The sequence below is a fragment of the Daphnia pulex genome, chromosome 10, assembly GCF_021134715.1.
Source record: "Daphnia pulex isolate KAP4 chromosome 10, ASM2113471v1".
NCBI classification, from domain to species: domain Eukaryota; kingdom Metazoa; phylum Arthropoda; class Branchiopoda; order Diplostraca; family Daphniidae; genus Daphnia; species Daphnia pulex.
This window is the reverse complement of record NC_060026.1, coordinates 7,322,188-7,335,166: the sequence shown is the minus strand read 5'-3', so window position 1 is coordinate 7,335,166 and position 12,979 is coordinate 7,322,188. Positions and strand designations below refer to the sequence as shown.

At 37.9% G+C, this 12,979-nt stretch overlaps 4 protein-coding genes and 1 non-coding gene across 16 annotated transcripts; 2 read left to right on the top strand and 3 right to left on the bottom strand.

Moving 5' to 3' along the window:
- Positions 1-550: 550 nt before the first annotated feature.
- On the top strand, positions 551-2,157 carry LOC124205755 (protein phosphatase 1 regulatory subunit 7-like). Of its 4 annotated transcripts, none has more exons than XM_046603259.1 (5): positions 551-846; positions 943-1,255; positions 1,317-1,479; positions 1,537-1,734; positions 1,791-2,157. In XM_046603259.1, the coding sequence occupies exons 1-5, from the start codon at positions 699-701 to the stop codon at positions 2,073-2,075; spliced, it is 1,107 nt and encodes a 368-aa protein (XP_046459215.1). In that variant the 5' UTR covers positions 551-698; the 3' UTR covers positions 2,076-2,157. The 4 variants fall into 4 exon arrangements, with proteins under 4 accessions (XP_046459215.1, XP_046459218.1, XP_046459216.1 ...); XM_046603262.1 differs by having other exon boundaries at positions 705-846; positions 926-1,255; XM_046603260.1 differs by having other exon boundaries at positions 738-846; positions 908-1,255.
- Positions 2,151-3,469, bottom strand: LOC124205759 (60S ribosomal protein L27-like). Of its 3 annotated transcripts, none has more exons than XM_046603269.1 (4): positions 3,323-3,469; positions 2,753-2,977; positions 2,313-2,455; positions 2,151-2,248 (listed from the first exon to the last, which is right to left on the bottom strand). In XM_046603269.1, exons 2-4 carry the CDS (start codon positions 2,969-2,971, stop codon positions 2,200-2,202), a joined length of 411 nt encoding a protein of 136 aa, XP_046459225.1. In that variant the 5' UTR covers positions 2,972-2,977; positions 3,323-3,469; the 3' UTR covers positions 2,151-2,199. The 3 variants fall into 3 exon arrangements, with proteins under 3 accessions (XP_046459225.1, XP_046459224.1, XP_046459226.1); XM_046603268.1 differs by having other exon boundaries at positions 3,302-3,460; XM_046603270.1 differs by having other exon boundaries at positions 3,298-3,431.
- On the bottom strand, positions 2,530-2,718 carry LOC124206347. The gene has a single exon (XR_006879687.1). It is a non-coding gene; the product is annotated as a small nucleolar RNA SNORA53 (small nucleolar RNA).
- Positions 3,470-3,811: 342 nt separating the features above from the next.
- On the top strand, positions 3,812-11,688 carry LOC124205751 (ubiquitin carboxyl-terminal hydrolase 32-like). 7 transcript variants are annotated; one of them, XM_046603242.1, is made up of 26 exons: positions 3,812-3,988; positions 4,205-4,302; positions 4,387-4,514; positions 4,576-4,681; positions 4,744-4,865; positions 4,931-5,357; positions 5,422-5,663; positions 5,730-5,897; positions 5,968-6,102; positions 6,160-6,294; positions 6,361-6,517; positions 6,574-6,743; positions 6,819-6,975; positions 7,044-7,185; positions 7,251-7,356; positions 7,424-7,597; positions 7,656-7,830; positions 7,902-8,053; positions 8,125-8,433; positions 8,906-9,151; positions 9,215-9,465; positions 9,525-9,768; positions 9,825-10,016; positions 10,148-10,579; positions 10,647-10,739; positions 10,799-11,688. In XM_046603242.1, exons 2-26 carry the CDS (start codon positions 4,245-4,247, stop codon positions 11,006-11,008), a joined length of 4,731 nt encoding a protein of 1,576 aa, XP_046459198.1. In that variant the 5' UTR covers positions 3,812-3,988; positions 4,205-4,244; the 3' UTR covers positions 11,009-11,688. The 7 variants fall into 7 exon arrangements, with proteins under 7 accessions (XP_046459198.1, XP_046459202.1, XP_046459201.1 ...); XM_046603246.1 differs by having other exon boundaries at positions 3,820-3,988; positions 8,125-8,376; XM_046603243.1 differs by lacking the exon at positions 3,812-3,988 and adding an exon at positions 4,012-4,143.
- Positions 11,406-12,885, bottom strand: LOC124205756 (probable 39S ribosomal protein L24, mitochondrial). The gene is made up of 7 exons (XM_046603264.1): positions 12,668-12,885; positions 12,468-12,535; positions 12,278-12,389; positions 12,161-12,220; positions 11,950-12,092; positions 11,749-11,885; positions 11,406-11,571 (listed from the first exon to the last, which is right to left on the bottom strand). Exons 1-7 carry the CDS (start codon positions 12,758-12,760, stop codon positions 11,468-11,470), a joined length of 717 nt encoding a protein of 238 aa, XP_046459220.1. The 5' UTR covers positions 12,761-12,885; the 3' UTR covers positions 11,406-11,467.
- Between the last annotated feature and the right edge of the window lie 94 nt (positions 12,886-12,979).

Below are 12,979 nucleotides of genomic sequence, written 5' to 3'. Positions count from 1 at the left end.
ATGGACTATAATGTGCATCAGTAATATCAGTAATAAAAGAAAACAAACAAACAATAACTTTAATGAGTTGCTTCCTTCGGACTCCATTTGCCAACCTTTTAAATAAACTTTAAACCGCAATTACATGTTATGAAACTGCAAAAACTCATTCGGTGCAAAAACTGTGTAAACTTGTTGCTCACAGCAGCTCGTAGTGATCATAATATCAAGACGGTTTTGAGTGCTTTTTGCTGCCGAATATCTCTGATGAAACGGCGTTTCTTTCGATGCGGACTAAATTGCCAAAATTGGACGTTATTGGCTGTACATTTGTTAACGTTTACAATTATTTTAAAAAATCTGGAACTACTTTTACTAATTTTGTATTTTTCTCTTTGTACAAAATAAAAGCAAAACGACTTTTAAAACGCAAAAGAATTTTAATAGCGGAAAACTCTGGCGGAAAGTATCACACCAAGATTTTTTGTTTTAGTCAACAACAAGTTTGAATTCTGTTTATCGGGAAAACTCGGATGCGCAGCAAGGAATCGCAGTTAGCAATTAGCAGTTTCAATCGCGATTCCTCTCTTTTTTTGGCACGTTTTATTGTTTCTTACCTTTGAGTGCGAGTTCCAAGTCCAAGTCCAACTAGAGAGTAGGGATTTTAGTTCTGCCGGTTCTGCTCCAACCTTTTTGAATTCCACGGTTTTTCCTTAAAAATGCGCGTAGGTAGTTGTAGTTTTCCATGCACTATAAAACGACACCCAGACGAATTTGTTTTCACATTTCTGTATAATACAAACAAATACGTTGCGGTCTCATACAGTCGGTCGCAAAGTTTCGATCTGCCATTTGAGAACCCAAAAGGTATGAAGGTTTTTTAAAACACCCATTTAAGGAACCAAAAAGGTAACAAGATTTTCCCAAGTGCTCATTTTCTAATTAGGAAAACGTGATTGCTAGGAGTAGACATGGAAGCATTTGGTGAACCTAACGACCCGTCGCAAAACGAAGCAGAAGAATCTGTGGACAAAGAAGTCGAAACAAACGAATTGATTGTGTTGGATCCTGATGCCACTGAAGTTGATTTCAATCATGGAAGAATTGCAAAAATCGAGAATTTGGAGTGTTTGACCCAAGTAGAGGGCTTATATTTACGTTGGAATCTTATCAAGAAGATTGAGAACATTGGTATGCTGTCCACTTTGAGAGAGTTGGAGCTTTATGACAACCAGATAACTGAAATAGAAAACCTGGGATCACTTGTCAATCTTGAGTAAGGCTTTTAATTATCCAGTTTTAACTACAGTTTATTTTAAATGCCTTGTATTATTTAGACTTCTTGATTTGTCATTCAATCGCATCAAGACTATCCAGGGGTTGGATACCTTGGTCAACTTGAAAAAATTGTTTCTAGTGTCCAATCGGATTGAGAAAATTGAAAATCTTTCTAAATTGAAAGAACTTCAGATGCTTGAGCTTGGAGACAATAGGATTAGGGTAATTACTATGCCTTTCTATTGTCTGCAGGTTATTAATATTCAAATTTTATTACAGGTAATTGAAAATTTGGATGAACTTACTAACTTGGAGTCTCTCTTTTTGGGGAAAAATAAAATAACTCAGTTGAACAATCTTCAGTCATTAAGCAAACTTAAGCTTTTAAGCATACAGAGTAACCGTATCGTAACTATTGCAAATCTCGATAAACTAATTAACTTGGAAGAGTTGTATTTATCGCATAACGGAATCCAGGTATTTATGGTTCATTCTGCATTTGAAATATACACTAATAAACATTCTCTGATCAGGTGATTGAAAACTTGGAGAACAACACGAAATTACAAACCCTTGATCTCGCCGGCAACAGAATTAAATTGATCCAGGGATTGGACACATTAGGCCACTTGGAAGAATTCTGGTTTAACGACAATTTGGTTGAAGATTGGAATCAACTAGATGGACTTCGTGGAGCTACTACATTGCAAACTGTATACTTTGAACGTAATCCCATTCAAAAAGACGTTAATTACCGCCGTAAAATTAAAATGGCTCTACCTTCACTAACGCAAATTGATGCTGCTTTATGTCGTTAAATTAAACGTGTTTCAAACATCAAAAAGTTGTTTTTCAAAATGTGCGCTATGTTAAGAATAATAAAAAAACTTCCATTTTGCATCCAAGTGATTTATTTTGTCATAGGATACATGCCAGTAGCATTTAGAATCGCAGTTTGCTGAAAAACCAACGGTTTTTGCCGGACTTGTACCTATCATTATAATGAAAAGTTCCTTAGAAACATATTGCATAAACCAATCTTGCAATGTTTTTACCTCTCCTCGAATTTGGTTCGGACGGCAAATCGCGCCTTCTTCCTCTTCAAGGGATCTTTGATGGAGTCTTTGTTGACCAAATTCTTGTCAAAGCTGAGGTCCACTGAATAACGGGTTGGCATCATGTGGTTGTAGTTGACAATCTAAACAAGATTGATTTAACAAGTTAGATGTGACACAAGAACTACAAACTATACTATGAACTAAAACTATAAAAATTGTCCCCAGCACCAGAATACATCCTGGCCCTGAACTCACTTGACAAGTCAAGTTAACAGGCACAGGCAATGTTCTAGCATTGGAGGTATAATTCTTTCACACATCAATGACTCATTCACTGCCAATATACCTCCGGTAAGGAGGTTGAGCCTGTTAAGGCCCCAACAGCGGATCTAAGGAATGTGTTTACTATTACCTAAATGATCTGACAGAAATATTACCTTGACGAAGGCCTTGATCTTGGATCTCTTGGCAACCTTCTTTTTGCTCATCTTGTTGGTGACTTTCCTGGGATACCTGTCCACTCCAGCAACAAGGGCATGGCCGTAAGGTTTCTCACTGGTTCCTTCATCATAGTTCTTGACTATGATTGCCTTTCGGCCGGCAAAACGTCCACCCAGGACCAACACGACCTTTCCTGATTTCATGATCTTACCCATGGTGGTCTGAAAAATGGAAAAAATGACATGTTAACATTCATCAAACAAGTCATGTAATAATAACAATCCAACTACAATCTAGAAAGATTTGAAAGCAAGTAAATCTGTAAGGCATGAGAACCGATTTAACGTTTAGTCAACACGAAGAATGAATCAAAATAGGAAAAAATTATCCTACAACAAGTATTTATCAAGCCGAAATGAACGAGCTTGTTTACGGTAGATTTACAAGAAGCAAATTTTTCGACACACAATACTGGATACAATTGTAAATTTTGACTTGCACAAATAATTTAGACGCTGACGTTAAATTTAACAAGACATACATACGTGGATGTATCTGATATTTACCGATCAGCAAGCGGGTTTTTACTTTCACGCACTGTCAATGGCCGACTTGCCAGACTAAAAAGAACTTAACTCTTAAAGAAACCTTAAGTCTTTACGTAGGAAAGCATTGCCGGGTTTCACTATAGATGTCCGCTTGGTGGGATGTCAAAATGGCAGCAATGTATTTTATTTCTGATTTTTTTATTTCTTTGATCAAAATAAATTAGGAGTGAATAAAAAATGATCTCGGTAATTCTTTAATTATTTTCAAGTATACATAGGTCTAGAATATGTCTTTCTCAAATCAATACAATGAAATGAAATCAGCATAAAAACCGTTGAATCCCTTGCAGCCTAGCCTTGCAGGCCGTAATTACTATTGAAGTGATGAGCGCAACACATTTATTACTTTAAGTGTTTCATTAATTATTTGAAAAAGATAGTATACCTATCTCTTTTAGAACTATGTAAAAAGATAATTTCGTCATTCACGGTGCAAGGTTTCAAAGATTGCTGTCTTCGCTAATCAGCAGGACCGTAGAACGCACTCTCAATCTCAAGTTTTCATCGAGCAATTCTTCCCAATAATAATTTTCTCAAATAAATCAAATTTAAAATAGAAAAGCAATTAGAAGTAAGAAAAATAATAGAAAAGTGATAGAGACTTTATTTTAATTCAATGAAAAGGTAATGTAATCGTGGTGAGAAGAGGGTTCGAATGGCGACAGCAAAAAAAAATAACAGAAGGGAATAAAGTTATTCAATGTCAATGGCTTTTTAACTTGAAAGTTGTTGAATTGGACGTTGTTGCATTAAATATTTTGTTATTGAAATGAATTTATGTATTATGGGATTCAATTACTGAACGAGATGAGATTCTTTGAGTGATAATCGTTTTTTTAGGTAAGCGATCGCCAGTGTAACTTGCAATTTGATCAGCGCCATGGGTGCTAAGGATTCTAAACCTCAAGTCCTCAGCTACGAAGAAGCCGTCAAGCGTGGTAATTACCCGTTTTAGATTAATAATATTATGTTTTTTTCCACATTGTTGGCATTCAAACTTCTCTGACTTGATATTTCTGCAGTGAACACTGTTGAACTCAAAAGACTCAAAGATACATTCAGTAAGTATGCAACGCCAAGTGGATTACTCCAGCAAAGTATTTTCTTTTCTGAAATTCTTGGTGACACAGTCCCCAACAACCTGGCTGAGGTATGTGAGGCAGAAGTATTTAAAAAAGAGTTGTTATTGTAAAATTTACTTTTTAAAACAGCTTATTTATACTGCATGGTGTGGAACTACAAAGGGTATTACTTTCAAAGATCTCCTGAGTGGATTAGTCCTTCTCACTAGAGGCCATCAGGATGAAAAGTGTAGATGTAATTTTTTTTTTTTTTGCATTATTTCATTTTCCATGTTTTAATGTCAACTTTTTTAATAGTCATATTCAGTCTTTATGCTAAAGATATGAACAGTGTAGTGACCAAGGATGATGTTATTAACTACACAACAAAGTATTCTGATGGATGGAATCTGGAAAACATATCCAATTTGTTTGATGAGGTACATGTGTGAAATCCTTACAGTTTTTTAAATAGTCAAATAAATGTGTTTTTGTCTTGTTGCAGGCTGAAGCAGTTAACTATTCCAAATTTCGTGAATGGCTTATTACATATCCTTGTGCAACATCTCTTACTGAGTGGTTGTTGAGTGATCCTTGCCCTATAACACTTTCCAACGATCTCGAGACGCCAACATTTTACCAAACGTTATCTGGTGTCACCCACTTAGATGAACAAGAGATTATTGATCTCGAGAAAAAATATTGGCAGCTGAAAAACCTATCGTCGAATGGGAAGTTTGATATTGAACTATTTCTCTCGTTTGCTTCTGCCCCCATCAGTTCAGTTATTGAAGATGACAATTCCAAGTTTTCCATTGCCCGTGGATTGTTCTCTGCATTTGATGAAAATTGCGACGGCCACCTGGATTTTAAGGAAATCGTTTGTGGAATTTCTGCCGCCTGTCGGGGACCTTTGGTTGAGAGGATAAAATGTATGTTTATTATTTAGTTCATTCTGAATATTCTGATGTAACTGACTGACTGTTTTTCTTTTAGTTTGCTTTAAAATTTTTGACTTCGACCGTGATGGAGTTTTCTGTCGTTCAGAAGTTACTCAGTTGATTGAAAGCCTGAAACAGCTTGCTGTTGATCAATTTCCTGAAGATGAGAGTGACTGTGATTCTCTCGAGGTTTCCGACATTATTAAAAACGAAATGGAATCTGTTGATCTTGAAACATTTCTAATGTGGGCGGTCAACAGAAGTAGTTTGAAACACCTACTCGACATGCTGCATCAAGTAAAAAAATTGTGTATTTTGTGAAGTGTTTTTTTCCCCCTTATGTATTACTGTTTATTCCTTTAGCTATGTCATGTTGTTCTTGGATTACGCCCCGCTTCGCGCATTGAAGAAGGGAAATTAATTCAAAATTGGCTAAGACGCGAAGTTAAACGTGGCTACCGAGTGGGCGAATTTTGGTATCTTGTATCAAGCATTTGGTGGAAACAGTGGTCAGACTATGTGACAAACCAGGTATGAATACTTTGTAGTTTTTATTGTTTATATTGTCCAATTTAATCGAAATCTTTTTAATTATTTTAAGGACGAATCGATCAAAAGTGTACCAAGTAGCGCTTCTCTGAAAAATAATTCATCTGATTCTGGAAGCGACCTGAACACTGTAGTCAGACCTAGGGCCATTGATAATACATGTTTGGTAGCAACGTCGACAATCAAGGTATTAAGATTTTTTGTGATTTAGGATAATGCATAAGTTTGCTCATTTCATATTTAGGCCACTGTCTTAACTGGAGAAGGAGGTCGACTCCGACGAGATGTGGAAAAGGGAAAGGACTATGAAGTAGTTCCCGAGGCAATCTGGAAAGCATTGTCATCGTGGTATGGAGGTAGCCCAGCTTTACCGAGACAGGTACAGTAAAAGTGCTTAATTTATTGGTTCATGTTATGTTATATTATGTATGTCTTTTCGCTTAAGGCCGTTCAACTTACGGATGCTGATCCAATTGAATTGGAATTATATCCATTGCTGCTTCGTCTCCTAAGGCACAGCACTACTGCCAACGACAACGGACCTGCTTGGAACGGTCAATCTTGGAACAGCATCGTTGGAGGCTACGGTGCCGCCGCTCTTGGTTGGATTTTCAACACTTAACATTTTTAAATAAATTTCTAATGCTCTTCCATTTAGCAGGCGGATATGGCTACTTTCCCTCTGCTACGCAGCAGACACCACGGCGCTATCTGGCTTACGTCGCAGCATTTAGTCAATTAGCCACAGTCAGTCAGACATACGAATATCTTTGCGGCCGATTACGACTAAAATTTGATGATGTTCGTTTGTGGCTAATGAAAGACGATGTAATTTTATTTTATTTTAGAAGAGTTTTATTTCTTAGCTAATTGTTTACTCATTATTATTTTTCTTTTTAACAGCACTGTCTGGTCTTGCTGGAAGATGAAAATGCAACACTTGCTTCTCTTTCTTGTCGTGACAACGACCAACTTCTTATTGAAGTGCGTAACAAAGATTTGACATGGCCAGAAGAAATGGTCTCTCTCTCTGGCCAGAGTGGTGACAAATATCGCCAAGGTATGTGTTGATACAAAATGCTGAATTAGGCTACAATAGATTGTTAAATGTGTTTTTTTAATTTTTAGCCCTGCCTAGCGAGAAAGGCGCCACTGGGTTGAACAATTTAGGCAATACTTGTTTCATGAACGCTTCCCTTCAGTGCGTAAGCAATACGCAAGCTCTAACCCAATACTTCACCTCAAGTATGCATCTTCTGGAACTCAATAGGTACAATGCAGTGCTATTTTCGATACTTTAACAATATTTACATACTTTTCGTTAACATTTCAAAGAGATAACCCCCTTGGAATGAAAGGCAATATCGCAAAGGATTACGGAGACTTGATTCGTGACATTTGGAAAGGAAGATCTCGCACGATTGCCCCGCTTCGCTTACGGGTAAAAATTATATTGGTTGAAAAATTGTTAACACATAAAAAAAAAAAAAATCTTTCTCTGAAAATAGTGGACGATTGGTAAATACGCTCCGAGATTCAACGGTTATCAGCAACACGATGCTCAGGAGCTTTTGGCATTCCTGCTCGACGGTCTTCACGAAGATTTGAATCGAGTTCATGATAAGCCATACGTGGAATTAAGCGACAGTGAAGGACGCCCGGATATTGTTGTAGCCCAAGAGGTTGTCACTTTATAATTTTTAGTTTATCGTCCTTCTTTATGATTGACTTCAATTTCAGGCGTGGGAGAACCATCTTTTGCGAAACCGTTCGATTGTTGTAGAGCTCTTCCATGGACAACTGAAATCGAAAGTAACATGCGGAGTGTGTCAGCGTGAAAGCGTACGCTTTGACCCATTCAATTACTTGTCACTACCTCTACCTCTCGAAAGTTACGTTCATGTCGAAGTTGTTGGTAAGCTTTTTTCACATAATAAAAAAATTAATACTTAGTTGATATCACAATGGTTTTCGTTTGCCGAACAGTGGTTCGTTTGGACGGATCAGTTCCAGTAAAATATGGTCTTCGTTTGCCGATGGATGCCACTTATCTGCTACTTAAAGAAAGACTCGCCGCTTTGTGCCAGGTCTCCTACGATCATCTTTTACTTGCAGAAGTATCAGGGGCAATGATTAAGGCAAGTTAAATCAAACATTACTAGTTAAATCAAATATTTTCATACTCATGGAAATTTACTACGTGATGCAGAGCTTTCCGGGGGTTAGCAACAAGGTTCGACCTACGTCTGGCTTTGCCTTATTCGCGTATCAAGTGCTGAACTCTTCTGAGGTCATCCATCTTCTTCCCACAAATGGTGGCCATATCGGCCTTGTAGACGGCGAAGAAGGTGCCAAAGATCAGTCCAGTCCGAACAACAACAAACTAGCTGATCATTCCAATAACCAAGCAGCGAAAGTCTTTCATATCAAAGAGGGCGGCAACACAAACACCAGCTCGGAGGTAAGACGACCCGTCGGTATCTGCATGAACGTGATGAGCACCGTATTCTGTAGAAAGGTATTCGCCTCTTACCATCATTATTATTTCTTTCCTTTTTTTATTTTTTGCTTATTTCCCTTGTGTCCTTTGTTAATTCTCCCTGCTTTTGTTCGTTAGTACTTGCCAACTAAATGGTCGTGGATGTTTGTTTCCTTACCCAACTCTTGTCTCATGTTGACTTATCTCTGCTATTTCTTTGTAATCCTATTTAGTGGTTCAAAATTAAGATTGTATAACGTCTTTTTTATCATATGTTGAAACCTTTTGGAATTCAATCGTGTATCAAGGTTTGAAGTTCTATTGTAGATTAACCCCTTAATGTGTGTTAATTCATCTCACATGGAATGGATTGGGATGTCTAGTTGTGTTTTTTCGAATACCTGTTTTACGTCGTTATTTGTTTATCGTTTTTCGTTTTGATCAGTTCATCAAGTTAAGCTAAATGTGAGATATTTAAGTTACTGAATTATTCTATGTAATTGATTATTAGAATGGTTCGTCAACCGTCGGACAGGAATCCCTGCCACCACGGTCACCTGCTGATCGTCCAACAACAAACGGTGGAACCAATGAAGACCGAAACGGTGGTGATCGCTCTAGTTTGGCCAGCACGAGCAGTGGCAGCGGTGGTTTGGGCAGCCCAGTTAGTCTCACGAGTAATAACAGTAGCGCTCAAGAACTAAACGGCGCTCTGGGAATGGGAGCCTCTTTTCTGGTCGTCTACCATCGAAAAATGGTCTCTTAAAATTCAAAATGTTTCCAGTTTTTTTGTCTGTTTAACTTGTTTGTAATTTTCTAGATACGACAAGATCTCTATTTCGTCTCTCCACACAAAACGCGGCCTAGTCTCTTCGGTCTACCACTATTGGTCCCTTTAGCATGGACTACGGATGGGGTTTCATCTCATCCAGGAGACGAAAGCAGCAAAGTGTTATTGCTACAGACCACGAGTCAAGACTTGTATAGATGTGTGTGGACACTGGTCTCTCGACTGGTCTCGCCTTCTCCACCAACTGATAGTGGCACTCTTCCGAATCACGCCCATGACTGGTAAATTCGCTATATTAGATGATTTCGTGAAATCTTGAACTTAAACGTGTTATATTTAGCGATGACAGTCTGGGCTACGAGTTCCCTTTCACTCTAAAAGTTGTCCAGGCCAATGGAATCCATTGTGGCCTGTGCCCGTGGACCAAATTCTGTAAAGGATGCCCGCTGCCACCGACACCTGACCCTCTACCGAACGGTAGTGAGACCAATTCGCCAGCAGTCGAAGGCGTCCTTAATTACTGTATCGCCGTTGACTGGGAGCCGACGGCCCTTCATCTTCGCTATCAAACATCGCTTGAAAAGGCAAGCTTGATTTCCAAATATTTAAGGTTCGCTTCTTTTAACGAGATTCATTATAGGTTTTTGACGAAGATCCCAGCGTAGCTAAAGCGGTTCATCAACAAACTGAACCAGTCAGTTTAGAACAGTGTTTGCAAGCTTTCACACGAGAGGAACAGCTTTCAGGTGACGAAAAATATTACTGTCCAAAATGTGCCACTCATCAGCCAGCTACTAAAAAACTACAAATATGGAGACTTCCTCCAATTCTGGTAAGATTAATATTTTTTCCTGTTATTTTGTTGTTGCCATAAATGTGCATGAATGAACGTCCATTTTACAAATATAATTTAGTATTTTAGTATTTATTAATTTTAATTTAATGAATTCATTCATTTTTTAGATTGTTCATCTGAAACGTTTCCAGTTTGTAAATCATCGTTGGATTAAGTCTCACAAGGCCGTTCAATTTCCACATAACAACTTGGATTTCACTGAGTTTTTAGCAGCTATTCCTAGCGAAACGCTAGTCCGTCACCGCCAAAAAGTTGCTTCTTCCACACCTCCCAACGGGATCGTCGACTCTGCTAACGACGAATCTAATGGTGATGATATGAATCCTAAGCTTTCCACTTCGTCCACTTCATATTCCAACGGGCATCCACCAAATCTTTCGGAAGTGATCAACGGCAATGAATCGACTCGCAAACGACTCGAGTCCACCTCGCTAATGACTCATCCAGTTCACGACGAGGATCTTATAGACTTTCATCAACATCGACTTCTACCAGGATACAATAAGCTGGACATAACCTACAGCCTTTACGCCGCTGTGGTAATTTAAATTGCACGACTTGAAACTCTTAAATAACGATTGATCAAATTTATGCTTCTCTTTCTAGTGTCATTCTGGAATCATGGGAGGAGGTCACTATATTTCTTATGCCAAAAATCCTAACGGTAAATGGTTCTACTACAACGACTCAACATGCAAGGTAAGAATTTTTCATAAAAGAAATTGTAAGCAGTGAAGTTTAAATTTTTTTACTACAAGGAATCATCGGCCAATCAAATCGAAGGACAGACAGCCTACATGTTGTTTTTTGAAAGAGATGGAATTGACATGAAGGCGTATCTTCCCAAATTACGGGAGCCGAGTACCAGTTCAGCCGAGAGCGCAAATAGTGACTCTACTGCAGGGAAAGGGACACCGGCAGTGATTGGATTGGAAGAAGAAGATGGCAAAAAGTGCTGCATCATGTGATGCATTATTGACCTATTTAGCCCTAATATTCCAGTCTTAAGTATCGAGTTTCACCTCAGAGCGAAATAGGCATGATCGCGCTCTAGTCACTCGCAAAGGTCAAACATTTCAACCAGTAAGTGGTTTGTATGATTGATTCTCGAGGTGCCATGCACCATCATAACTATCTCTGTCGAAAAATGTGTCGGTAGGATAGTGCAAGTCCATATGTAGTTGTCTGTAATGTTATCTTTTCCCCCCTCTGTTATGAATGTTATTATTGATTTGATTTTGGCCGATAGTCGTTGCTTATTGTTTTCTTGTGCCTTTGTTCCCAGTTTACCAAAACTCGTGTTAACATATATATCGCGGTGCACTCGTGAAAATTCGCAAACAGGTACGAACGTGGACATTTAACTGTGGGCATTATTTCTTTTATATTCAAACAATTTTGCTACAGTGACACGCAAGCAACTGACTTCATTCCAGTTTGTAATGCTCCATTAAGTCCATTTCAAATGTTTTGCTTTGTGGGACGTAGGTATTTTCGGATACGTCTGCGGCCCGTGTGTCTTTTTCTTGCTCTGTAAAATCAATGCATGTATAGCGTTTCATTCTTTAAAAATATTCCGTGATTTTACGCGTCTTGTGCAATTTAAAATATAAATGATGCGTAAATATATATGTACACCTTCTGATAATTTTGCTGATCAATGTTGTGATTGCATTCTGTATGTTGAAAAATGATAAAGACCGTTTACCTGGGTATCCAGCTCTTGTTTTAAAATCAATGGTCTCCGAAGCTGACAACGGAATGGGTATTATATGCCCTGTTCTTTGAGAAACTCTTACTTTTTCTCCTTGTTCCGTAAACCGCCATTCCACTTTAGTGCCTTTACTACTCCAGAATATCATTAGTATAGTATCATTAACAGGAAACTACTATTTAATGAAATTCTTACTCATCAGAAGGATCAACCAATGCAACCTCATTGGTAACCAAGAGGGGTGCTTCAGACTGAACCATTGTACCAGGGAAATCTTCTGTCCTACCGATTCGTCTGTAATGCACATTTAAGCCTTCGACAACTACCCAATTTCTTTCCTAAGTAAAGATAAATAAATAACATACATATTTTTCATATATACAAAATAATTCTTAATGATTATTACCTCAATGATTTGATTTACTAAACCTATTTTTCCTTTATCTTTTCCGACCAAGACTTCAACCTAATTCAGATACACACAATGATTTTTTATTTTAATAAGGTGAATTTGTCAATTTACCCTGTCTCCTCTAAAAAATGCCCACTCTTTAATTGGTTCCACAAAGACCTTTTTTCTCTTTGCAAGATTTTGTCTTCGAAACTCCTCTGTCCATGGTCGGTTCATTGTATACCTGCAAATTGAAAACACAAACTAATTGTACGACTGTTTTCTGACAATAAAATTTTTTTCATTTGCATGAAGGGAATACCTGAATTTTTTCTTTTCCAGGGTTACAGGCAGATACTGTGGTATGTCTTTTGGTGCTTCCCAATAAACCTATGATTAAAATAAAATAATCAAATGAAACATAGATATGTACTTACTGTATATTACACAAGATGATAACCATTTGAAAAATTAAGTTAAGATCTTGAGTTTAGGATGGACGTAATTTATTAAAAATCTTACTTGCTTCATAGCTCTTTTAATGTACGATTCAGGGAGATTAGAATATTCGGTAGAATATTTCCCTATTTTGGATAATATTAAGGTAAGCCTCATTTTTTGTAGGTTTTTGTAACAAAAATATATATCAGTTTGTGTTTTCAATGTGGTTTATTTTATTCTAGGATCAGTAGGATGGTATCGGCGCTACCGGCGGTACTGGATCGGTTATAATATTCTTCTGTCGGGCCCAGGCCCGCCAGATATAGACCATGTATAAACCGTCAGGGCGTCAGTAGCGCCTCACGTGGAAATCTTTAGAACTATTGTTAAGCA

Excerpts from the sequence above, each read along its gene's own strand:
- LOC124205755 (XM_046603259.1), top strand. The coding sequence starts at position 699 with ATGCGCGTAGGTAGTTGTAGTTTTCCATGCACTATAAAACGACACCCA. Across the intron at positions 847-942 it reads GCCATTTGAGAACCCAAAAG|GAGTAGACATGGAAGCATTT; the intron begins GTATGAAGGTTT and ends CGTGATTGCTAG. Across the intron at positions 1,735-1,790 it reads TATCGCATAACGGAATCCAG|GTGATTGAAAACTTGGAGAA; the intron begins GTATTTATGGTT and ends TTCTCTGATCAG.
- LOC124205751 (XM_046603242.1), top strand. The coding sequence starts at position 4,245 with ATGGGTGCTAAGGATTCTAAACCTCAAGTCCTCAGCTACGAAGAAGCC. Across the intron at positions 5,898-5,967 it reads CAGACTATGTGACAAACCAG|GACGAATCGATCAAAAGTGT; the intron begins GTATGAATACTT and ends AATTATTTTAAG. Across the intron at positions 6,518-6,573 it reads CTACGGTGCCGCCGCTCTTG|CAGGCGGATATGGCTACTTT; the intron begins GTTGGATTTTCA and ends TCTTCCATTTAG.
- LOC124205756 (XM_046603264.1), bottom strand. The coding sequence starts at position 12,760 with ATGAGGCTTACCTTAATATTATCCAAAATAGGGAAATATTCTACCGAA. Across the intron at positions 12,536-12,667 it reads TTAAAAGAGCTATGAAGCAA|GTTTATTGGGAAGCACCAAA; the intron begins GTAAGATTTTTA and ends TTTTAATCATAG. Across the intron at positions 11,886-11,949 it reads TTGGTTGATCCTTCTGATGA|TAAAGGCACTAAAGTGGAAT; the intron begins GTAAGAATTTCA and ends ATTCTGGAGTAG.
- LOC124205759 (XM_046603269.1), bottom strand. The coding sequence starts at position 2,971 with ATGGGTAAGATCATGAAATCAGGAAAGGTCGTGTTGGTCCTGGGTGGA. Across the intron at positions 2,456-2,752 it reads AGATCAAGGCCTTCGTCAAG|ATTGTCAACTACAACCACAT; the intron begins GTAATATTTCTG and ends AATCTTGTTTAG. Across the intron at positions 2,249-2,312 it reads CGAACCAAATTCGAGGAGAG|GTACAAGTCCGGCAAAAACC; the intron begins GTAAAAACATTG and ends TTATAATGATAG.